This window comes from Artibeus jamaicensis, unplaced genomic scaffold (genome assembly GCF_021234435.1).
Source record: "Artibeus jamaicensis isolate MK-2021 breed Jamaican fruit bat unplaced genomic scaffold, CSHL_Jam_final scaffold_2693, whole genome shotgun sequence".
Taxonomy (NCBI): domain Eukaryota; kingdom Metazoa; phylum Chordata; class Mammalia; order Chiroptera; family Phyllostomidae; genus Artibeus; species Artibeus jamaicensis.
Genome location: NW_026522033.1, coordinates 1,067,032 through 1,090,001, shown reverse-complemented (window position 1 = coordinate 1,090,001; position 22,970 = coordinate 1,067,032). Strand labels below are relative to the sequence as shown.

The following is a 22,970-nucleotide window of genomic DNA, read 5'->3' as shown; positions in this document are numbered from 1 at the left end:
AGGGCCACGCCCTAAAACCGGCCCGGGAAGTTGGGGCGCGCCCCAATGCTAAAGGGCATTGCCGAGGCCAGCCGGGCTTCTCACACACCAGACAGAGGAGCTCCATCAAGTATAATACAACAAAATGTTTAATGAGCAAATTCGTCTTAGCAAATATGAAACCGCCACAGAGAGGAGAGGGGCAGGGGCCATGGGGTCCGGGAGGCAACTAGAGAGGAGAATCAACTACGTTAAGAAACCAAGGGAACGGCTAGAGGTCAAAGGGCGGGAGCTGCGGTCCTGGAAAGAGAGGGCAGGGCAGAGGGCAGGGCAAAGGGCCGGACAACAAAATTCAAAATAGTTTGGCCATAAAATATAAACACGCTATGTTTCTACGGTGGGGAAGAGAAACAGGGTATCAGGGAGGAGAGGCTGTTTTGGGAGAGGGGCTGTGGGGTCCCACCCCACCCTGCTGTGCACCCCTCCCCACCCCAGCCCCTTCCCTCTGTGTCTGCGGGTGTGTTTGTGTGGGCCATGTGCACACTTCCCCAGTCCCCTTCCCGCCCAACCCCCACCCCCCACCCTTAATTGCTGCCATTCCAGTTGCTGCCGGCTGTCATTCGGCTGTCACTCCTCTGCCCATCGTCTTCGGAGGGGGAATAGAGGGGGGTGGGATGGGGAGAAGACCCCAGCCCGGCCCCCGCCTGCCCCCGCCGCCTCTACCAGAAGTCCCGGCGGTGGTAAGAGTCGGGGTCACAGTATTTTGTGACGACCACTCTGTTGGCGAACTTGCGACCCGTCAGGCCTTGCATGGCTTTCTGGCAGTCAAACACAGAGGTGAACTCCACGAAGATCTGCAGGAAAAGAGGCAAGCTGTGAAGGCCAAACAGCCCCTCTGCCCCCAGAAGAACAGTCTGCTTGCTCACAGCCACCAGCCAGCATGCACCCACACCCTGAACTCTGGGAGTGAGACGGACTCAGTGCAGGTCTATGGACATTACCGAACGTCCTCCAGAGCCCCAGTACTAAAGAACAGGAAAGTCCAGAGCAGAGGTATGCAGAGGCGTGGACAGTGAGAAAGAGCAGAAAAGCAGCTCTCCTGGGGAGGGGCACGTGTATGGAAATCCTAGAATGCCCCATTCCTGTTTTGGACCCTGAGAGCAACCAACTGTAGAGGACATTTTTGAGACAGTAAAGGAAACAAATGTGGAGTAGGTACTAAGGATAATTTCGTTAGTGGCATTGTAGTTTTGTTAAAATAAAAATTTTTAAGTTATGTTTCAAACCATTCTCAGCCAAGTCAAGTACACCCCCAGGTTACACATGACAATTTTGGCTGTCACAAAGGGGGGGCGCACTGCTGTGGGCATCTAGTGAGTGGGACTGGGGACAGGGCTAACCATCTAACTATGTACAGCACAGACCCCAAAATGAGAGCTACTAGCAGTAGCTGGAACACTACTGCAGACAGATACACCCACGTATCTCAGATGAAACAGGGCTGCTTTAAATTGTTTCAGCAGAAAAAGGGGTTGGGATGGGAAGCTGAATACAGAATTTACCGGTGACAAGTACTGGTAGCATGAAGCTACACTCCTGAGTGCTGTGTGTGCAGCGCACCACGGCCTCAATGACATGCCACTCTACACCACTGACAGTCCTCTCTACCTCTGTATTATGTTTGAGAATTGTGCAAATCAGGTTTAAAAACCAAACACTGAATAAAACCACTCATCTCCTCACTGCTCCAAACCCAGGACTCCACTGCTGCTGGGTGCTTAATGCCACCTCTTGACCTTGACCCTCCCATGTGAAACCAGTGCCCAGGGCCTGCTCCATCTTCCATACAGGTTGTCAGCCCGATGCGTGGAATGACGAACCAAGTCATGTGTGCACCCTGCCTTGCAAGGCACAGTGCCAGACGCAGCGTGACTCGGTGGCTTGGCAAGCAGGCTGCCAAGAACCTAAAATCTGACCCTGTGGCCCATGTCCTCCAAGAAGAGGCCTGAGGAGCTGCTTTGACAGTTCAGGGGTGACACACAGGTGAGCTTTAGCAGGGATGTTCAGCAGGGCACTGGCACTTGAGAGGTTAAGTGGGTTTGTGGTTGTACTGTTTTTAAAACTTTCCCCACTCCAAAGACAGGGCCAAATTACTTGCACACAAGGTCACAGAACAGCCAATTCCTGAACAAAGTTCTGGGCCTGCGGCCTTGCAGCAGGCCTGGGTCCCTGGAGGGCTACTGTAGCGGGTGTGATGTGTGTCGCACCGGTGGGGGAGACACCCACGCACATACCTTTCCACAGCCGGGCACCTCGACGCCATCCACGGGCCGGGGGATCTCGATGGACTTCACCAGCCCGTACTTGCTGCACTCGTCCCGCACGTCCTCCACGATCTCCTCATACTCCTCGTCGTCCAGCAGCTCCTCTGGCAGCACCATGTTCATGAGACACAGGACCTCCGTCGGGTGGCCACCCATCTGCACCTGGGAGCTCATCAGGCCCGGCACTTGCAGGGTCACGGGGGTCTGGTTTATGGTGCTCTGTGGGGCAAACAAGCAGGGCCGTCACAGAGCCGCCCTCCCTTGGATACCACCCCAGGAGCACCGAGCCCTGCTCTGGATGCCCGGCATCTGAGGACAGAGCTGAGGAGGGCCTGCCCCACCCCACCCTCTCCCACCCCCAAGCCCCCCTAGCCAATGGAAGATGACGTGCCGGGGGGCTCACCAGCGTGGCATTCTTGGCTCCCACACTTGCCCTCTGGACCAGCAGTTTCTTGTCCCCCAGCTGCATCCCATTCAGCCCCGCAATAGCCTGTGTTTGGAGGATGAGGGGTGGGGGTGCAGGGAAGAGGTGCGGGATCAGGGGCCAGGAGCCCACCACCTCCCCCCAATACCACAGAGCCAGGCATTGGTGGGAAGAGGGGATGGCAAAAGGCTGAGAGCTTGGAAAGCCCCAGGCAGGGCCCCCGAGGCTGGCCAGCCTCCTCCCGCCCATCCCGAGAAGGGGAGACCTCAGCGAGAACAGAGCGGGGTGCGGGGGCAAAGGTGGATTCAGCAGGGGGCCGGGGCTCACCTGATCCGTGACGTTGATGTCCACGTACTCACAGAAGGCGTAGCCCTTGGAGAGCCCGGTGGCACTGTCCTTGACCAGGTTGAAGGCCTTGAGAGGCCCGAATGATGTCAGCAGCTCTTTTACCTGCAGGGCCAGCCAGCATACCATTAAGAGTTACTTGGTCAAAGGCAGGGGTGAGGGTGGTGGGTGCAGGGTGGGGTGGCAAGGGGCCTACCTGGTCATCATTCAGGTAGTTGGGCAAGCCCCCAATGAACAGCTTGTGGGCAGAGTCTGGGACCACGGTAGACACAACTCCTGAGGGGAGAAGAAAGGGACGGACTTGGATGCCCACCAAGAGGTTGTCACCGAACCCTGGGGGAGTGTGCAGGGAGAGGCCCGCCTTCCTCCCGGTCCGGTGACGACCGACAGAGGAAACACCGCGTCTCCCCGTCTGCCCAGCCTCCAAGGCTGCACCAGCACAGCAGCACAGCCCTGCCTGGGCCCACGAGGACCCACACCCACCTCACCCTGCCGGGGAGGGGCTTCAAGGGCACACAACCCCTTCCTCACCCTTCAGCTCCTTCCTGGTCACCTGCTGCCTAATGGGACCTCCAAGCTAGTGACCCCATGGCCTGCCCTCAGGGCTCCAGCCCACGCTGCCATGCAGCCTCCAGTTGCTCTCTGGCCTCAAGCAAGTGTGACATTGGAGGGGTGTGCTATGTCCCGCAGGTGGCTGGCTTACTCAGCAGTGTCCCTGGCACGCAGTAAGGGCTGACACAGCAGGGTCATGTCGGCTGAGTGGGTTTGGTGACCACCACTCACTGGCCCCAATCATACCCTGTGCACAGAACTCTAGGCTCAAAGATGAGTGTCAGCAGGCAGCTGGCCCCACATCCCACCGGCGTCTTCACCAACATGCCACTCCATTCCCGTGAGGCACAAGGAGCCCCCACATCCTGTCTGGACAGACCCACCGCCCACGCCGCCTGACCTGCTGCTTATACCCTCGCCTTCTCCTGCAGTCCCACACCAACCAGCCACCCTACCTCCTGCTGACCCTCGGGAGGTGAGCCACAGGTGGGAACTTGCCAGGACACGAAGTCACCACACCCCTGAGAGGGTGCCCTCCTCCCACCTCCCGCCCAGTTCCCTGGCACAAACATTATCACCCTACAGAAGGGCTAGCACCAACCCAGGCACCGCGAGCACCACAACCCAGCCCCACCAACCATGAGGCCCACCAGTCCGAGGGGAGGAGCAGAACCACCCTGGGAGCAGGGGCCTCTGACCAGACAGTCCCGTCAGGGCAGGCACCTGGGTCACAGTCTACACTCAGTGCTCTGCAAAGCCCTACCTACAGTACAACAGGGGTACACAGAGGCACCCAGAGGCGGTGCTAGCCTGAGATCATACAAGCAGGAAGGAGTCTCCAGGACCCACGCACCCAACTCCACAGCAAACTGAGGGCTTTCCAGGTGACCACCACGTTCCAGACCACAGACAAGGGCAGAGGGAAGGTCACCCCGGCATGTGAGAAACAGGACCAGGTAAACCCCACCTTCCAGGCCCACGTTGGAATCTGCGCTACCACGAAGCTCAGGGGAGCCCGGAGGCTGAGGGCACCCACGACAAGCTCCCTGGGTCCAGGTCAGGGGTGCGGCCCCACAAGAGAGTCCGCTGCGCCCTGTGGGGAGCACAGTGGCACCGACCACAGAGAGCACATGGGTGAGACAGTTTGCACAAAGTGTGTCCTTCACACAGGGCCTGAGGGCAGGCCCACGGGACCAGCCCTGAGAGCAGGTGGCACTGCAGCCACCGCACACCCTTCATGGACACTGGGCTCTGAAGCCTCCGACACCCAACGTGAGGAAGAGGCCCCAAACATCCTGGCTATAGGCTGGCTCCTGCTCCACACATCTGCTCTCAACCACTTCCCCTGCCCGAAAACCACCCTGGGCCCCAGCAACCAAGCAACCTTGCTGCCTGTGCCTGCAGTGTCACCTCTGTGCACCGCTGGACCCCTGGCACAGAAAACCCTGTCGAGGGGCAGAGTGGCTAGAGCCTGCAGGCAGGACCCTCCTGGAGGCAGAGTCGGACTCAGCCCTGAACCTCGGGGAGAGTCTGGCAGCAGGCGGGTGAAGGCACCAACTGCCAAGCCACGTTTACCAGCTCGAAAGTCACTGTGCCTCCCAGCGTCCACGCCTGGCTTGGCTCTCCCTGCCCTTGGTTTCCAGTTCGTCTCACTGATTCCACAAGGACCCACAGCAGCACTGGACAGGGGAGCCAACCTCAGTGGGACCACGTTACGGTGTCACCACCCTGAGGACATGCTTCTAGGTTCAGGTCCGTACCCTTTGCCCACATAAGAAAGCCAACTCCCAGGTTCCTGAATTCTTCCCAATCGAGAACTGCTGAGTTTAATGAAATGCTTTCCCCCTTAAATCATAAAATTGACTAACTTTCTATGGTAAAAGAAAGTAAGTGTTTGGGTTATTTTTATTACAAAGAATGCTTGACCTGCCAATGGAATCCTGCTTCCTGCCGCCCCCCAGCAGTCCCCAGAATGAACGGGACCATGGAGTGAACGCCCAAGCCTCCCAGACAGAGAGGATCAGTGATCAGCGTCACACTGCTCAAGCTCGGCGACAGGCACTTCTAGGCAAGGGCTTAGAACTAAGGGAAGAAAAACTACATCAGCTCTCCTGCACCACGATGTTTCCATCCCCACAGGACAAAGAGCCAGGGCGGGAGACAGTGCGGGGAACCCACGGGGCCTCGCCCTGGAGCAAGTTAGTAGCGCCCAAGCCTTGCTTCCCTCCTGTGAAACGGGACCCCGATGCCTCCACAGTGAAAGCTGTGTAGTGAATGTATCCGGACTGTGTGCCGAGGGCCCTGTCACTGCTCAGCTTGGCCGCTGCAGCAGACAGAGCAGCACATGCCACGGGCGATGAGCGAGCCCAGCTGGGTATCCGTAAACAGTCAAAAAGCAGGTAGGGGGTCTTGCTCTGGCTGGCATGGCTCAATCAGTTGGTGTGTCATCCCGTGAACCAAAAGGCCATAGGTTCAACTCCCAGGTCGCAAGTTCCATCCCTGGTCAAGAACATTATGATCCCCAACATGCAAGGCAACCAATCAATGTTTCTCTCTCACAATGATGTTTCTCTCCCTGACTCCTCTTCTCCCAGCATGTCTTCAGATGAGGATTAAATAAAACAAAAAACAAAAAACTCAGCCTCGCTAGTGTGGCTCAGTGGATTGCAAACCAAAAGGCCACTGGCTTGATTCCCAGTTGGGGCACATGCCTGGGTTGCAAGCCAGGTCCCCCAGCAGGGGGACATGAGAGAGGCAACCACACATTGATGTTTCTCTCTCTCTCTCTACCCCTATTGCCCCCTCTCTGAAAATAAATAAAATCTTTTAAAAATAAAGTAAAATAACCCTGGCTGGTGTGGCTAGGTGGACTGCATGCCAGCCTGCAAACCAAAGGGTCGCCAGTTTGATTCCCAGTCAGGGCACATGCCTGGGCTGCACACCAGGTCCCCAGCAGGGGGTGCACGAGAGGCAACCAAACACTGATAGAAGAAATAGAAAAAGAAAAGGGGAGAGAAGGGAAAAAAGGAATTAGGGAAAAAAACCAAATGAATTTTAAAAAGTAAAATAAAAACAAATAAAATCTTGAAAAAGGAGAATTGAAAAGCAAGTGGGGTCCAATCTGGCACAAGGTTCTCACTGGCCAACCCTTGCACGAAGATCAACGAAGGACCCCAAGCACACCTAGCACAGTGCCTGACGCGGCAGCCTCAAGGAGGTGGAAGTGGGGATGCTCCGCAGGAATTAAGAACGAGTTAAGACACTGGACTTCCTGAGAAGAGCAGAGAGGATCCTTGTAGCGGCTTGACCCTTGACCTAAGGAGCTGGCACCACAGATGTGCGGCACGCAGACTCCTGGGGCTGCACACTCAGAAGGTCAGTGTGCGTGACGCCTGGTTGCCCAAAAAGCCAGAGGGGCACAGAGTTGCCCGCACTGCCGAGGGGACAGCACCGGAGACGAGCCAGTGCAGCCCTGGTCCTGACCGCCGCCCTCTCTGGACCCTTCATCCCGCCACTTTGTAAAGCCAAGAGCTGGCTCAGGTTCCAAAAGGTGTCCCCCAGGGTGAAGCCTCAGCCCGCAGAACCCCACGTTCACGCAGCTTCAGGGCCTGGCTCCCCCACACCTGGAGCACACCTGTGCTCTCCTCCCACCCCGGGGCTCCAGTCCGGCCTCGTTCCACACAGCCTGCACTCTCTGAAAGGCCACTTACAACGTGTCAACACCGCACAGAGACTCAGATGTCCACGAGCATGAATGTCGGAGCGGATGGGACACAGCCGCTCACCGAGGTTTGCCGTTTCCACAGAGGCCATGTGGCCGGCAAAGCGCGTGTCTACTATCTGGCCCTTGACAGACAAAGGGTGCCGACCCCAGGCCTGCTGTTATTTACCAGCCAGGGGTGGATGACAGTGCTCACCCTGGGGGACGACGAGGCCAGCACACCCATCAGAGGCCACAGAGACAGAGACAAAAATGAGGGGATGCCGGCCATTGGGCCCCAGGACCCACACTGGGAGCTTCACCTGAAAGGGAGGAACCAGCTCAAATTGGCCCAACCTTGTTTACAGTAAGGTGCCCTGTTTTTTCCAGTCCCACAGCCAAAGCACATGCAGAGAACTCTGATCTGCAGTGACACCCAAAACCAGGGACGGGACACGAAGGAACTCGGTCCCCGGAACCCTTCCTGAAGCAAAAAATCTGCTGTCCACAAAGGCGGGTACTGAGGCCTTCCCACCATGGCCCACCCTGCTGCCTCGCTGCAAGATCCCACCCACACCCTCACGGGAGGCGGGTCTAAACCTCGACTCCTGTCCTCTGCTGGCAGACCTCGTGATAAATCCTGTTCTTTTCTCCAAAGCCAGGGCCGTGGCACTGTGCAGGTGGGCAGGGAGCACGGGGCAGCAGCCCCTGTACCCGCGCGCACTCACACGGTCTGCCGGGCCCTCCGCTTCCCACGACACCTGTGCTCTGGTCCTGGCTCTGCCATTTACAGGCTGCACGCCCTCTGTGGCCCCAGGTGCCACCTCTTGTCAAGCAAGCTGTGGGGAACCAGAGCAGGAGACGAGTCCACCGCACTCACGCTGCCCCCCCAGGCGGGCCAGGACCCCACTCACCAGGCACGTAGACTGATGGGTTCTCCGACATGCCGGGCAGGGGCTGGTAGTCGTGGGGCCTGCGGATCTTCAGCGACTGGCCCTGGAAGATGATGCCATCGAAGGCCATGGCCTGGGTGGTCTCGTCCACTGAGCGGAACTAAAAGGAGGAAGACGGATGGTGAGGGGCACAGGGGCACAGCCAGTCCATCCCCCAGGGGACTCTGGGACAGCAGAAGGGCCCCATGACAATGAGGCTACTGCCAAGCGGCTGGAACCAGAACCACACACCACCTGAGCCCCCAAGTTCCCGCTCACCTCCAAGAAGGCAAAGTTCTTGTCCTGGTTAATCTGCACAGCCAGGACAGGGTTGCCGGGGGCCTGCGTCAGCCCCCCAAGGCGCATCTGGGCGTTGAAGAAGTCCATCATGGCCTCCTGCAGAGGGAACAGGAGACGGGGAGGGCGGGGAGGGGTGGAGAGAGGAGGGGAAGGGTGAGAGAGGGAGACACGGAGGGTTTGGGGGCGAGGGGGAGGGTCAGGGAGGGAGAAGGATGGGGAGGGAACAGTAGAATAGGGTGGGGGTAGAGGTCGATAGCAGAAGAAGCAGAATAGAAATAAGAGAATGGGGAGGGGGCAGCAGAGATGGCCAAGGGCCAGGAGTTGTGGGGCGAGCCCCAGGGACCCCAAAGCAGGAGAAGGAAAACAGTTCCAGGAAAGACGCAGGAGGTGACGGGCATAGAGACCAGAGGAAAAGCACGGACAGCGAGAGCACAGAGACAGCCACGCAGGGAGAGGCAGCAGCCAATGGGCCGGGGGAACCACGGGAGAGAGCAGTGGCACGCAGGACAGACGGACGGACGGACGGAGCAGGGGAGAGAGAGGACAGAGAGGAGCAGGGGACAGAAAGGGACGGGGAGGGGGGAGGGGAGGGAAGGGGAGGAGAGAAGAGTGATGTGGAGGGATCTGGCCCTGGAGTCGGGGGCTGGTTCATCAAATGTAGCAAAGTGCAGGTTGAGAAAGTCAGAATGGACCTTACTTGCCTTCGCCGACGGTAGCAAACTTTTTGTTGCTACGAGGGATCTCAGCCCCACAATATTTCACTTTAAAGAGAAATGGAAACAACTCTTTGATCTCGGGATTCTCAGGGGTGGTACGGGAAGGGGTGGGGAGGGGAGAGGAGCGTGGGGAGGGGGAGGTCAGGGCCATCAATAACGACAGAGCAGCAACGGGAGGCTGCGGGAGAGGATGGGGACAGGCGGCAGAGAGCAGAGGCGTGTCAGAAACCGCGGGGCGTGCGTCTGTGTGTGTGTGTCGAGTCTCCCTCTCTGTCTCTCTCCACACGGATTCGGATGCGTGCATTCGTGGTTCGTAGGTAAGTTATATGTGTGCTTGATCCCTGGGTTTGGAGGAGGTTGGGGAGGGGAGATGGGAGAGGAGAGAGGAGGGAGGGAGGGCCACCCCCAGCCCGGCCCCTGGCTGGCTCAACTCCATCGTCCGTCTGGGAGGGGGCCGGGGGGTCTTGCAGGAGCAGAGTCTGACCCGTGCAGGTGGGGGAGGGAACGAAGGGAAGGGGAGGAACAGGGGGAGGGAAGGGGAGGGGCAGGGCAAGGGGGGAGGGCAGTACCTCAGTGATGCCAAAAGGGATGTTGCCCACGTAGAGGCGCCGGGCTTGTCTAGTCATCTGGCTCCCGACCACGGGCACAGGCGTTGGGGTGACAGCCAGACCATCCGGGGTCATGGTGGGAAGGAGGGCGGTGGCTGGAATCTGACCCGCAGCTTCAAGAAGGGCAGAAAGACGGGTCAGCGGGTGTCAGGACACCCCTGGACCTCTGCTCCCTCAACCGCCCCACCCCCACAGCCCCCGCCCTGGGGAGGACTGACGGACCAGCTGCTAAAGGTGGCCCTCCGGAGGCCTCGTCCCCACTCCACCGTGGGGGCTTCCGAAGGGCAGTAGCCAGAACTCCCGAGGCACAGACCTTCTCCCCCTCCCCAAGAACGGGGGTCTGCCTCGTGCCGCAGAGCCCACCTTGCATGGCCTTGTACTGCATGGGAGTGATGTGCTCAAAGCCGGGTGGCGGCACGTCCCAGTACTTTCGGACCTTCTTCTTCTTCTCATGGCGGGGGGAGCGACTGGGGAGGGCGGAGGGGAGAGTGGGCAGGGCCACCTCAGTGCAGCCCATGGCGGGCCTGCCAGCCCCCCAGGCTCCCCACCAGTAGCTCCGCTCTCTCCGGAGGGAGAGGGTCTGGGTCGGGCTGTGCCCAGGCCTGGGGTGGGCTTGTTTCAAGGCAGGTGCATGGGCAAGGCTGGACAGGGCTGGGCAGGTTACACATGGGTGGGCGGGGAAGGGGGTGGACGTCAGGGCGGAAGGGGCAGGAAGAGAAGCTCACATCAATCCACCGTGCTCCTCTTTAGCGCCTCTGGTCAAAGGTTTGCTGGGGGTGGGAGGGAAAGGTATGGGGAGGGGTGACTGGGGACCCTTGTCTTCCCCATACATCACACCCCCCCCAGGGCACAGAGCCCCAGGGCCAGGGCAGGGCCAAGGCGAACAAGCATAGGCAGGCCCCCTCAGCCCTGCCACTCCCCCCAAACCCCCACACCAAAAAAGAGGAAATGAGAAAGGGCCAGACAGACCACTTTCTAGTTGGAGAAACTGAACTGGGAGGAGGCAGAACTTCACCTACCCTACCCCGTCACCTAAGGGGCAGAAAGAACACAAGTGCACCTCGGGGGGAGGACGGGGAAGGCATTTAGAGAGCCAACAAACAAGGTCCCAAGCCAGAAGGTGGCCCAGGAGATGCTGGACCTCTGAGATCTCCCCTCCCCAGAAGGCAGAGCACAGCACAGCTGCTCAACTGCCCAACAGGAGATCAGAAAGGGAGCGGAAAAGAGATGGGCCCTCACGGGGGAAAGACAATCAGCGCCTGTCTCCACCCTCGCCTCCAAGATACAGAACCCGCTGCCCCTACAAGCCTCCAAGAACTGTAGGAAACCCCCAAACAGAAAAAACTGAATTCCAGATACACGTGCCACAGATCCCGCCCTGACAGGGAAGAGCCAGCAGCCCAGACTCCCCGCTACCATCACCCCCACTGGCCCACCCCATCCACCCAGCTGGGGTCCCTAGGCTGGTACCTTCGTCGCCGCCTGTCTCGGGAGGCGCTCCGTTGGTCCCGGTTGCGCCTGTCACGGCTCCGACTCCGACGCTTGCGGTCCCGGCTGCGAGAGCGGCTGTGGCTGCGCTTCCGGTGACGGTTCTCCTTGTCTCGCTCTGGGCAAGGTGAGGGAGAATGAGCTGAGGTAGGATGGCCCAGCCCACCCGCACACTGGGGGCCATGCCCCAGCCCCAGGAAGGCCACCCCCAAGGGAACAGGATCTGATGGAGGAAGGGAGACAGCAGGCCACCTGGGTCCACAAGCCAGTCCAGGGACCCTGGGGGACCCTGGGGACGGGAGCTGGTTACCTGAGGGGAGAGGGCCTGGAGATGCCCCCGGGGTGTAAGATACCTGAGGCTGCTCAGGAGGAGCTGGGGAGCCAGAGAAGACAGAGGAGGCTGGCTCCTGGTCCCCCTCCAGGGCTGAGGGGCCTGACCCCAGGGTCGTCCCTGAGAGGGGCAGGGCTAGAGGCTGGGGAACCAAGAGACCCAATGATGTTTTCCTGAAGGGACCTGCGGCCCCTCAGGAAAGACGTCCTCAATCACCAGATGCACCCACAGCCCCACCATGGGGCCCAGGGTGAGGCCCCAACCAGGACGCCCTCCCCGAGGCCCCTCCTTCTGCCCCAGGCAGACCTGAATCCCAGACCACCCCATCCTGCCTCAAAGCCAACTCCACACTGCTCGAGGGGCTGGGCCGCTTTCTCCGAAGGCCCCGGAGGCGGCAAAGAACTCTGCCCTCCCAGCAAGGCCACAGAAACTGCTCCCTACAGGCCTCACCGCTGCCTCAGAAAAGGTGCAGGCTGAACCGTGTGCACAGGGAGCTCGAGCACAGCGCTCCACCCAAGTTCCTGGGCTCAAAGACCCCGATTCCTCAACTAACCATCAGGCCCCTGCCGGTGCACTGGTGAGCTTCACCACACTCCTGGGGACAGGAGAGCAGAAGAGGCAGTAAGGAGAGGGCCTCCAAAGTGGACGTTAGCCTCATCCACAGTGTCCTGTCTTCATTTTTTCTGGTATAACCCCAGTAATTACATATACACCTGAACTGCCGAGTCACACAAACTCAGAAAAATATGTCCCTAAGACAGGGAAAAGACACAGCAGCAAATAGCAGAATGCCTCCTAAACCCGGAACCTGTGCTACATATCTCACGGGCACTTCGTTTTTACTACTGCTCTGGGGAAACCCTGCTGGCAGCCCAAGTAACAGAGAAACCGAGGCTCGGGGCACTCGCACGTCTGGCCCAAAGACCTTAAAAAGCAAGGAAGTGGCAAGGCCTGGACATGAACCCTGTCATGTCCACAAGCTCAGTTAAGCGGCAGCCCACACTCCCCACTCCAGCATCTGGGTGGAGCCACTAACGACAAAGGGATTATGCCCTTGAAGGCAAGAGAATAAGGAAGACAGGAAACACCAGGGGAGTGTCAAAGGAATGGCCAGGTAAGCACCCGGGAGCGTGAGCGCCCCTCGGGTCTTTCCTGCTGCTGAGGCTCTCAAACAGAGGAAGCAGTGGTGCCCGCTGGGACGTGCACACCAGGAACTCGGTTCTCTAACAGACACAGGTGCACCAGGCAGGGTCAAGTCGGGAGGAGGCCAGCTCACAAAGACCCACAGACCACCCGACAGGCAGGGCGACACGTGGGTGGCTTCCCCTAACTGAGTCCTCCCCACCCCCATCCTGGGCACAGAGGGAGTGTCAGGTGCTCACAATGTTGTGGCCAACCCAAGGGGACGTGGGAGAACAGAAGGCCACAAATCAAGGCAGCACGTGGACAAGAGCCTCCAGGAAGGGCTCACCCAGGCTCTGCAGGCGGGCAGCATAGTGGAGTGGGCCTTGCAGCCAGCCAGAGCCACCACTCGGTGTCACCTCTCCTGCTTACCAACCACATGAAACCAGCATGAAAAACTAACCCTTAAGAACTCGGTTTTCTCCCCTCCAAATAAGGGTCACTTCCAGCGGCACCCACAGTGTAGAGTGTGAGGACTTGGCAGAAGGATGTTCCTAAAGCACCTTCCCCGACTGTGACGCCAACTGAGTGAGCTGAAGACCTAATTCTATTCCCCTCAGCATGACATTATAATATGGACAACTTCACAATAAAAAATACCACTTACTGGGCACCTAACGTGTGCCAACCCACAAGCCACACACTTTGCCTATGTTACCCCATTTTAATCTCAGCTCTGCCTCTGACCAGGCCTGGGAAAGTTTTTAAACCTTCTGAGTCTGTTTCCTCCTTTACAAAACGAAGAAAGTCATTTCAGCCCCACTGTCGGTTGTAGGGGTCGTCCACTTAGAAAACCTGTGCAACAAGCCTACTGGCACAGTGCCTAGCACGGGCAGGCCCTCAGTCTAATTTACCTGCCGTTACTACCAGCCTTGTTAATTCCAGAAGCCCCTGACAAGAACGGCCAATTCCGCGCCTGAAAACAAACAGGCACGAAGATACTGAAGTAGCACTGGTAAGCAACAGAGTAGCCGTCTGAACCCAGGTATCTCTATTTCATGCACAAAAAGACAGCCCTGGGCGCTCAGCAAACAGGCCTTCTTCCCCAGGCACTGTCTCCTCACGCAGCCACCCGATCCTCAACTCCGAGCTGTGTTCAAAGGAGAACTCTGGTGTCCCTCACTCAGCCCTTCAAACACACGGCCAATGCAGGCCTCGAGTTTCCCACCTTCCCTACTTCTAAATTCTCTGCATCCAAACCGAAATAGCGAAACAAAACTTCCTGAACGTCTATCGGCTCTCCCAATTCCAAAATTCTTGGACTAAGTTGATGGGCCCCGTGGAGAGCCCCTACTGCCCACTCTTCTCTACGGTACCCAGCTGGACCAGAGCCCCTAGTCTTTGAGGACTTCAGTCTCCCCATCTCTACGCTGAGATGATTTACATCTCAATTAGCCCCAGCTTTGAGACAGGAGAAGACATGAGATTTGTCTCTGGGGTGGGGCAGGTGGGGGACAAAGACTCCCCGCTGCCATCACGGCCGCTGCCGTCACTGCCTGCTAGTGTGCATGGCGTAGAACTGGGTCCATCCGGAGAACGCACAACGGTCCCGACTTTCATGAATGATCCCAAGTCACATGTGGCAACCCAAGGGCCCTCATAACCAACGAGGATCCCGCGCGAGAAAGCCACAGGACACGACGCACGTGGCAGCCTCGCGGGGACAGCCGGACCACGCACGCCACTACCTCGCCCACGTGAAGCCGGGGGGGGGGGGGTCGCAACCGCCATTTTGGAACAAAGGGGGCGTGGAGACCTGGGCCGCGGACCCGGCCGGAAACGGAAGTACCGAGGCAGCGGGAGAAACGGGGAGAATGGCCAGATCCGATCTATGCCTATACGCAAGCATATGTATATATTCTCCTCCGGTGAGTAAAAATAAGAATGCGCGAAATGACACGCGGCATGCGCTGCCGGGCCTTTACTGTCGCACCGCCTCCACTAGAGACCAAGTGGGGTGGGTGAGCAGAACGAAACGCGGCGCGCATGCGTGCCGGCCCGCGCCTGCCGCCCCCTCCCCTCCCGCGCACGGAGGCACGCCGGGCAGTCACGTGAGGGAGGCGCGCGCCGCGAGACGGTGGGGGAGGGCGGCCGCGCGGCCCCGAGAGGAGGGGAAGCGAGGGGGAAAATGGCGGGGGGCCACGGAGGAAATCCAGGAGCCGCCCTGCTCGCCGCCCCGAGTCCCCGGCGTCCTCACCTTGTTTATTCTCGTTGAGCTGCCGCTCGAACTCGTCGAAATCCGACATGCTGAAGCGGCCGCGTAGGGCCCTGTGCAGCTCTCACCTCGCCTTGCCGCCCGCCCGCTCCGGCCGCTTCGGCTACTTCCGCCGCTTGCTTCGGCTACTTCCGGCCGCCTCCGACGCGCCACCGCCCCCTGTCTAATAGAGCACCGGCCGCCCGCCCCGCCCCGGTTCCGCCCCTCTCCCGGACCGCCCGCCCGCGAGGTGCCCCTTCCCCAGAGCCAGGTCCCGAAGTGCGTCAGCTATTTCCGGACAGTAGAGTAAGAAGTTGGGCACAGCAGCTTTGGCTTATTCCGAAAACACCCGAAGCGAGGATTTTTGCCAGGTTCCCAGGTTGTCGTAACTTTTCGGAAACGATCTCTTCAACGTTCGGGTGTTTCCGTAGACCCTCGCCTTCCACTGCGCCCAGCGGCAACCCCGCCAAGGGTTCGGCTTCTTCCGACGGTTCAAATGGCTCGTCTTTGGCCGCTCCTCAGGGGTTCCCCACTCTACTCCGCTGGCCTTGTCCGAAAAATCCACTACTTCCGACAAGCCTAACCGTCCCGGGATTCAAGCACTTCCCGAAGACTTCTGGAGCTCGCCCTCGGAATCAGCCAGAGATTAACCTCGATTCCAAGCTTCGGTTGTTTCCGGAGATTCCACTCGCTCACTCCTTTCCTCTCGCAACTTCGGCTCCTTCCGCCAACGCTTCGGGAAGGCCTCGCTCACGGAGAAGGCTTCGGCTTTTTCCGTTGGGGCTTCGGCTCCTTCCGGCGTCAGGAACCGAAAAGGGAGGGAGGACGGAGACGAGGTGGGTCGAGGGAAGGGATACGGGGAAGGGGCGGGGGTCCCGGTTCCCACCTGGCTCTCCCGGTGGGGAGAGTGTAGAAAGACCGACCTCGTAGAAGGCCTAAGAAGGTTGCGCGAGACAAAAGCAGCCAGCGGGAATGAAGGGGGCGCGCGGCCGCTGCGGAGGTTGACAGCGCGGCTATGTGCGCCTGCGCAGGTTGGAAGCGTTGGGACGCGAGATGGTTTTTTGCGCCTGCGTAGAGGTCGGTCTTGTGGCGAGGTTTCTGGCTGCTCCGGGAAGGGGACGGGTTCTAGAGACCCTAGTGCGCGTGCGTTAGCGCGAGATGTTTTCCCTTCCTCCAGCCAAAGTTCTGAATTTCCCTGTGGTTAAGCGAAGTTGCCGTCTCCTGGTTGCCGTAGCAACCACGTAAGCGCTCTTTTCCTCCGGCCGCGCCAGCGCAGCAGGCAACTTAGAGGTCGCTTCCAGGAGACCGAAAATTTCTCATTACTGCCTCCTGGCGGGCGGAAACCTTAGCGTTACCCCCTGTTTCGCCAGTGGCCGCCGCCTCTGTAGGTCACCGAATGCCCCTTGCTGCCGCCCCGCCTCTTGTCCAAATGGCCCAGCAGTTAGTGTTCACGCCCCTTTCCCAGGGTTCCGCCCCTGCGAGCTCCGGAGATACAGCTGCTTCTCTCCCTCCCTCCGCTGCCTCCGGGGGTTAATTACACCCTGCCTCCCCAACCTCCCCGTTTCCCGCCTGACCGCCCGCTCCCTGGAGCCCTTCAAGGTCCCGCCATCGTCGCCGTGGCAACGGCCACCCCCTTCCCAGGAAGAGGCTGGAGCCTAGTTTATTCCAAATTTTATCATCTTTTTTAATTTAAATTCTCTGAATAATTCTCTGTCTCATATGGAGTTGGGGAAGGTCCAGAGTGCGTGTCCTCGGGGCTGGGGGCAGAGGCGGGGTATGTACAGTGTGCCCGCCCCTCAGAGTCCCGCCCTTTTCCCTGGACGAAGGGCCCAGTGAGGGCAGGAGGGGTGCCAGTGTTTACCAGGTCCCTGGGAACTTGGTTAAGTGAGACCCTCCCAACCGTGGGAATGGGAAGGATGCTGGGAAAGTGGGTTGGAAGGAGAGCAGATCTATTGTATATACAAGGGGCCTGGGGCGGGAGTGGGCGTCTGCAGGAGGGTGGGGAGGCACACACAGAAGGACGCTACCCACTCCCAAGCCCTGCCGAGGGGCACCCCACTCGTGCGCACGCTCTCTGCGTGCCAGGCAGGGGATGGGAGGGAAGCGGAGCGGGGGCTGGATGGCGTGTCCGGAGCCAGGTGGAGCGGGATCACCGCTTGAAGCGGTAGGTGATGGGAAGCAGCAACTTGCTCTTCTTGAGGGCTTGCACCTTCTTGAGGGTCTCATCATCCAGGGCCAGGAAGCAGCGGCGGGAGTACTCAAGCAGACGCTCCTTGGAGGGGTCGAACTCGCCCACCTCCGCCAGCTTCTCGGGGGCTACGATGAGCAGCTCCGCAATGGGAGTGGTCAGCGCCACAGTGTTGCGGTCCACGCGGTGGTGTTCAAAGGCCCGCGACATGCTCTTCAGCTTTTGGAAGGTGCCCAGGATCTTCTTGTAGCGGCAGAGGACACCGTCAGCGTCCTTCACTGCAGGGCCAAGGAGGGGGGAATAGAGAAACAGACATGAAGCAGAAGGCAAAGAGATGTGGGGGATAAGTGGGACAACAGACATACGGGGTCAAGGGCCTACCGAGCAAAGGAATGGAGGAAAATATGAGTGAGGAGCCCCATACAGGAACGGCCAACAAAATGGGAACAAGGAGGAAAAGCAGGTGAAAAGAGAGCGGGTGGGAGAAACAGAGGTAGAACTTGGCGGAGGGGAAAATCAGAGGAAGACCCCAGGAGAAAATGAGCAGGAAAAAGGAGCCCGACAGCAGTTCAGAGGGATGGGTTCCCAGCAGGCCTGAGCCACCATCCTCTGTTACTGAGGCTCGGGCAGCCTGGGGAGGGTGGACGTGGAGGCTGGGAGCCACCAGTAGGTGCAGTCAGTGACAGGTGGGGAGGAGAGATGACACAGGGAGTACCCACCCAGACCCCTCTCATTGCGCCTTTCCCTCACCCCGCTGCCTCTCCCGGGCCTTGGGCTTCCCAAAGCGCCTCCTGCCAGCGCCTCCCTTCTGCTTCTGCCTCTTCCTCTCCATGGTACTGCCTTCTTCAGACACCCCGCTGAGCGAGGAGGCAGCAGACTCAGGGTCAGAGGCCTCACCTGCAGCCCCACCCCGGCCATCGCCCTCAGCTCGCCGGGGCCCAGGCTTCACCCTGCAGTGGTCCTCTGGAGAGAGATAGGGGGAGAGAAACGTGTGAACTGTGGGAACAGGAGTGAGGAGGAAGCAAGAGACCCGTCTGCAAAGTGGGGGTGGCTGTGACAACACACAGGTCCCCATGAAGGACCAGAAATGCTGTATAGATGTGGAGGTCCCTGTGCAGATGGCTGAATACATGGCAATCAGCTGGGATTTGGGAGTAGAAGTGAAGATAGGTAGGGCTCGGGTGAGGACATTCAGCTGATTCCAAAATTTGGTGGCAAGAGGTCTGGGGGACATCCTACAGTGGACTGGGGACCCTGGAGAAGTCTAACGGGTTCCCACAGTAGAGGAGGATTTTCCTGGGGACCTAGTTGGACCTCCAGGATAATGCACTCTGGACATCTAGAGGTGGTTCTGGAGCACAGGGGTCCCCAACACCCAACTGGGGAATAAAATGGGCCCCTTGCCCAGCCTTTTGGAGGAATTCACAGAGGAATGTGGGAGCATGAAAGGGAGCCAGCCAGGGGGCTGAGCACCAAGGGATGGAGCATGCAGGTGGGGCTCACCAAAGCACAGCTAAATGTCTGGCGAAGGAAAGCCCTGACTAACGGACGGGGAAAGGAATGGGGCACAGGATCCTGCTGATCAGCAGTCAGGAGGGGAGATGGGTTAGCAGTCCTGGAGACACCACAGGAGTAAGCAGAAGGTACAGTTGCCCAGTCCCCACTGGGCCACCAAAGCACGAGTGTGTGCACGAGAAGGGTTGGAGCTGGGCACTGGGGCCGAGGAGTGGGTCGTGGACCTGACCAGCTCATGGGGCACCCTCACCAGCATCCATGCGCGCAGAGGAGATGAACTTGTCCAGCTGACACCGTAGGAAGTCCCTCTCCTCCTCCAGGTCCTCGATGCGCTTCTGCAGCCATGAGTTCCTCTCCAGGGCCATGTGCAGCTGGGCCCTGACACCATTCATCAGGGCCATGGTCGGGGACGCAGCCTCTGGAGGCTCTAAGGCAGCCAAGGACCCTGGTCACACCCAGGCTCTGAGGGCCCTGCACCCAAGCTGACATGAGGGCTTCCGTGCCCTGCCTCCCTCCCCCCCCCCCAGCTCACCATCGAAGTTTCCCCGAGAGGGACTCAGACTGTAAAAGAGCTGTGGGTCTAGGTGGGGTGTCTCCTCAAAGGGAATAGAGATCTCGAAGGCCTCGTCGTCTTTCTTCACTAGAGAGAAGAGGCAGAGGGGTCAGCCCAGGGAAGTCCCCTCAACCCTGGGGAGGAGGGGGCAGGGATGGCAGAGTAGTGGTGGGACCAAGGGTGGGGGAAGGGTCCCAGCTTCCTCACGTGTCCTCCTCCGGCTGTTACGGTCACTCATGGTTCAGCCTCCCACGGACCCCAGCAGCTGGGCGCCTCAGAAGCACTGAACAGAAAGAGCAGCCACAGATGGAGGGACATCCCAGGAGGTGGGGCACACTTCTCAGGACTGGGGGGTGGGGAATTGCTGAGAACCAGGGCCTCTGGGTCTAATAGGAGGACACCTTGGGGGTCCAAACTCTTGGGCTGCTGCACAAGTACCCAGGGAAGAAGCGGGTTCCAGTGGGGTCCACAGAGGGATATCCTGGCCAGAATGAGTCGCCTCGGGGTCAAAAGATGCGAGAGATGCAAGGGGAGCCTGCCCTTAACTTCCAGGCGTGGGGTGGGGGTCCAACCCAAACGCGGCGCCTCTCCCACCCATGGGAACCCACCAGCCTCCCCCGCACTCGTGTAAGCGAGCATGGCCCCTTCCCCGCGGTGGGAGGCTAGGCGCGTGCGCACTGTGGGGGAAGGTCACGCGTGGGTTCCGCCCCCGCCCTTTGTCCCGCGGATAGGATGGGGGAAGCGAAGGTGGCAACGGTTCCTAGTGGGGTGTGCACCAGGCCGTGGATCCTGTGCTCACCCACCCACGAGCGGAATCCGGCCCGGGAACCGACCGCTGCAGCGGCGCCCATGCCCGGTGCCGGGGAGCGTCTGCAAAGTGTCGGGGAGCGGAGGAAAGCGCGCACCCACCGGCGGGCGGGCTGTCAGGGACGGCGATTCTCGGGGCGGACAGGGATGCTCTCCCGGTCCTTCGGTCGGCTCGCCTCCTCCAGTAGCCCCGGCCCCAGGTGAGGCCCGTCGTGTGCGGCGGAGGCCGGGGCCGCACTTGCGCGATGGCCCCTGGCAGCTCTCCACCACCCCCGCGAGCAGGGAGCGTCATGAAATTCCCAACTCCTGGAGAGCCGGGGGCTCCGGGGGTTCCCTGGGTGGCTGTGTGCGCACCGAGGAGGCCGGGGGATTTGCGGACGTGTAGAGGGCAGCCAGGGAAGTTAAAGCACGGGGAGGGTCCCCTCAAGGGGATCCCCTTAGATCCGCGGTTCCCGGGGTCTTGGTGGAGTGAGTTACCCACTCCCTGAAAATAGGGGCCTATCCCCCACCATCAGCACAGGTGGGTGTTCTAGGACTGGTTTTGCCATATTCAGACCACGACCCCGGTCCTGGCCGCTACTTCTCCCCGGCCTCAATTTACTCACCTGTGAAGTGTGTGTGTTGGGGTGGGGGGAATGCAATGACGTGATACAGGCCAACACGCAGTCCGGCGCCTGGCCATGAGTTCAGGTTCGGGTCACTGGAGGCCTGACTGCGGAGGTCACATACTCTGGGACTTCTGCCAGTACTCCCGCGAGCACAGCTTGAACCCTGCCGTGCTGGGGCCTAGAGGTCTGCGACGTAGAGCTGGGACCACACTCCCACCCGCTTTCATTACAGGTGAACGGCAGCGTCCGTCAGAACGCCCAAGAGGAAGCACCTGCCCTAGACAGGTGTTTTTCACACTACAGGTTCGTGGGCAAGAGAATTCAATGTAATAGGATGAGATCAGCAATATAAAAAATCGTAGATAAATAGAGTGACCTGCACATGGAAGAGGTGATTTGTTATTTCACACACATTTGGGATATACACTGGGTTGCCATATAAAATGTGTTTTACAGTGGAGCGTGGTTTTAAAAAATAAGTTTAGAAACACACTGCCTAGAGGACACAGGCCCTGAAGAACCACCAGGGAGTAGCGCCTTCCCCAGCCAGGCAAGTGGAGGCCCACCAGGCTAGGCACTTACCCCTTCTCCCTGCTGGACAGCCAGCGGGGGAGCCAAGCCTTATTCCCAAAAAATGCCTCAAGCGCTCGAAGTGGAAAATGGGTTTATTGGGTGTCTACTCTCAGTCCCTGGCTGGAGCTGGGGGCAGGTCTGGAGCCCCTGCCCCCCAATATCAGCAAGGAGGCCTGAGGAAGATGGTGCAGGCTCCTGACAGCCCCCAACCACCTTTCCAGGCCAGAGGATTTCACACCCAGCTGTGTCCCCCGCACCTCCTAGTCAGGGGTCAGCCTGGAATAATTCTGATATCACTGAGACTAGAGGACTTCATCTGTGAATGTGAGGTCTTGATCCCGTCTTGTCTCCAAAACACAGGGGCCTGAAGATTACTCTTGTGCTCCTCCTTGCACAGGGCTCAGCCCCCAAAGCAGGTGGGTTTGTGGTTGTATCCCGGGCCCGGCTACCCAGCCTCAGCCTAGGGTGCTCTCTGGCTGTCTGAGGATGGCAGGAGTCCAGGCTCCCCTTGGTCCGTGGTACCGGGGTATCCCCACACCCCCAGCTCACGGATGCTTCCACCGGGTGTGCTTCTGCAGCATGTTCTGCTCCATAAATCTGCGCGGGCAGTGAGGGCACTGAAACGGGCGCTCCCCAGAGTGAACCCGGCTGTGCTGGGCTAGCTCGCCAGCCTCTCGGAATCGGCGAGGGCAGAGCGGGCAGCCGTGGGGCCGCCCACCACCGGCCCGGTGAATGGAGTGGTGCCGTGCCAAGTGGCTGGCCCGCTTGAATGCCTTCCCGCAGGTGTCGCACTCAAAAGGCTTCACCTCAGAGTGGGTAATGCTGTGTCGCTGCAGGTAAGACATGTACTCAAAGACCCGGGAGCACACCGGGCAGCTGTAGCACTTTTTCTGAACCGAAGCCCCATCGGTCCCTGGCTGCCTCTGAGCCTCCTCGTCCACCAGCACGGTGTATGGGACACCCTGGGTGTCAATGAGCAGGTAGTGGTTGGGCCTCGGAGGGGACGAGGTCTGGGAAGATCCTGTGGAGGAGGAAGGTCCAGGTTCTGGGGACCGGCCTGTCCCAGGGGGAGGGTCCTCCATGGCCTCAGTGGAGGGCAGCACTGGGGACTGGGAACAGGGGCCCGGCAGCACCAGCATCCGGAGGGTGGCTGAGGCCTGGTGGGTGGGAGAGAGGGGCAGGTTACACAGGAGGAAAGCTTAGACCCTTGGCTCCGTCCCCCCTCTTTGGGCCTGCCCAGAACTACTGCATCCTCCATCTCTCCTACAGTCTGCCTCCTTAAGAAACCCCTCCTGTCCTCGGCCCTATCACCCACTGTAGGCACAACCTGGGACGCTCTGTCCCCCCCCCCCCGCCCTCTGCCCTCCACAGGCCACTAGTTGCCCCCTGTACTCTGGCTACCCCATCTAAAAAGTACTTCCAAGCTTCTTCGTCCCTCCTCTCCTGCCCACTGACCCTACACACTCTACCCATAAACCCTGTCTACCCCTCTACGCATCTCAGCCTCAAAGGGGCTATCACCCTGGGGCCCCGTCCCGTCCCGCGCTGACCACCTCCCTGCACAGCTCTGGCCGGCTACCTCCAGCTTCTCCAGTGCACGCCCATCCACCCCAGGTCTTTCTAGGTCCTAGCTCTCCCGAGGTCCACCCGC

The 22,970-nt window shown here is 59.6% G+C and overlaps 3 protein-coding genes across 10 annotated transcripts; all 3 read right to left on the bottom strand.

Moving 5' to 3' along the window:
- Positions 1 to 110: 110 nt before the first annotated feature.
- U2AF2 (U2 small nuclear RNA auxiliary factor 2) lies at positions 111 to 15,220 on the bottom strand. 4 transcript variants are annotated; one of them, XM_037159768.2, is made up of 12 exons: positions 15,079 to 15,220; positions 11,351 to 11,486; positions 10,606 to 10,650; positions 10,244 to 10,347; positions 9,842 to 9,993; positions 8,536 to 8,652; positions 8,239 to 8,377; positions 3,269 to 3,372; positions 3,055 to 3,177; positions 2,695 to 2,793; positions 2,274 to 2,522; positions 111 to 833 (listed from the first exon to the last, which is right to left on the bottom strand). In XM_037159768.2, exons 1-12 carry the CDS (start codon positions 15,125 to 15,127, stop codon positions 699 to 701), a joined length of 1,452 nt encoding a protein of 483 aa, XP_037015663.1. In that variant the 5' UTR covers positions 15,128 to 15,220; the 3' UTR covers positions 111 to 698. The 4 variants fall into 4 exon arrangements, with proteins under 4 accessions (XP_037015663.1, XP_037015664.1, XP_037015665.1 ...); XM_037159769.2 differs by having other exon boundaries at positions 2,707 to 2,793; positions 15,079 to 15,218; XM_037159770.2 differs by having other exon boundaries at positions 3,269 to 3,348; positions 15,079 to 15,217.
- A 1,527-nt stretch (positions 15,221 to 16,747) lies between these two features.
- Positions 16,748 to 20,986, bottom strand: CCDC106 (coiled-coil domain containing 106). Of its 5 annotated transcripts, none has more exons than XM_037159774.2 (6): positions 20,135 to 20,369; positions 19,539 to 19,614; positions 19,311 to 19,418; positions 19,029 to 19,205; positions 18,014 to 18,226; positions 16,748 to 17,541 (listed from the first exon to the last, which is right to left on the bottom strand). In XM_037159774.2, exons 2-6 carry the CDS (start codon positions 19,567 to 19,569, stop codon positions 17,225 to 17,227), a joined length of 846 nt encoding a protein of 281 aa, XP_037015669.2. In that variant the 5' UTR covers positions 19,570 to 19,614; positions 20,135 to 20,369; the 3' UTR covers positions 16,748 to 17,224. The 5 variants fall into 5 exon arrangements, with proteins under 5 accessions (XP_037015669.2, XP_037015670.2, XP_053512728.1 ...); XM_037159775.2 differs by having other exon boundaries at positions 20,241 to 20,369; XM_053656753.1 differs by lacking the exon at positions 20,135 to 20,369 and adding an exon at positions 19,940 to 19,986.
- Positions 20,987 to 21,393: 407 nt separating this feature from the next.
- ZNF581 (zinc finger protein 581) lies at positions 21,394 to 22,458 on the bottom strand. The gene has a single exon (XM_037159776.2). The coding sequence runs from the start codon at positions 22,456 to 22,458 to the stop codon at positions 21,865 to 21,867; it is 594 nt and encodes a 197-aa protein (XP_037015671.1). The 3' UTR covers positions 21,394 to 21,864.
- Positions 22,459 to 22,970: the final 512 nt, after the last annotated feature.

Coding starts and splice junctions, on each gene's coding strand:
- U2AF2 (XM_037159768.2), bottom strand. CDS start 15,127: ATGTCGGATTTCGACGAGTTCGAGCGGCAGCTCAACGAGAATAAACAA. Junction 10,651..11,350: donor CGAGACAGGCGGCGACGAAG/GTACCAGCCTAG, acceptor TCCCACCCCCAG/CAAACCTTTGACCAGAGGCG. Junction 2,523..2,694: donor CCACGCTGGTGAGCCCCCCG/GCACGTCATCTT, acceptor TTTGCCCCACAG/AGCACCATAAACCAGACCCC.
- ZNF581 (XM_037159776.2), bottom strand. CDS start 22,458: ATGCTGGTGCTGCCGGGCCCCTGTTCCCAGTCCCCAGTGCTGCCCTCC.
- CCDC106 (XM_053656754.1), bottom strand. CDS start 19,569: ATGAGTGACCGTAACAGCCGGAGGAGGACAC. Junction 18,227..19,028: donor CTCTGCGCGCATGGATGCTG/GTGAGGGTGCCC, acceptor ATCTCTCTCCAG/AGGACCACTGCAGGGTGAAG. Junction 17,542..18,013: donor GGCCCGGGAGAGGCAGCGGG/GTGAGGGAAAGG, acceptor TTGGCCCTGCAG/TGAAGGACGCTGACGGTGTC.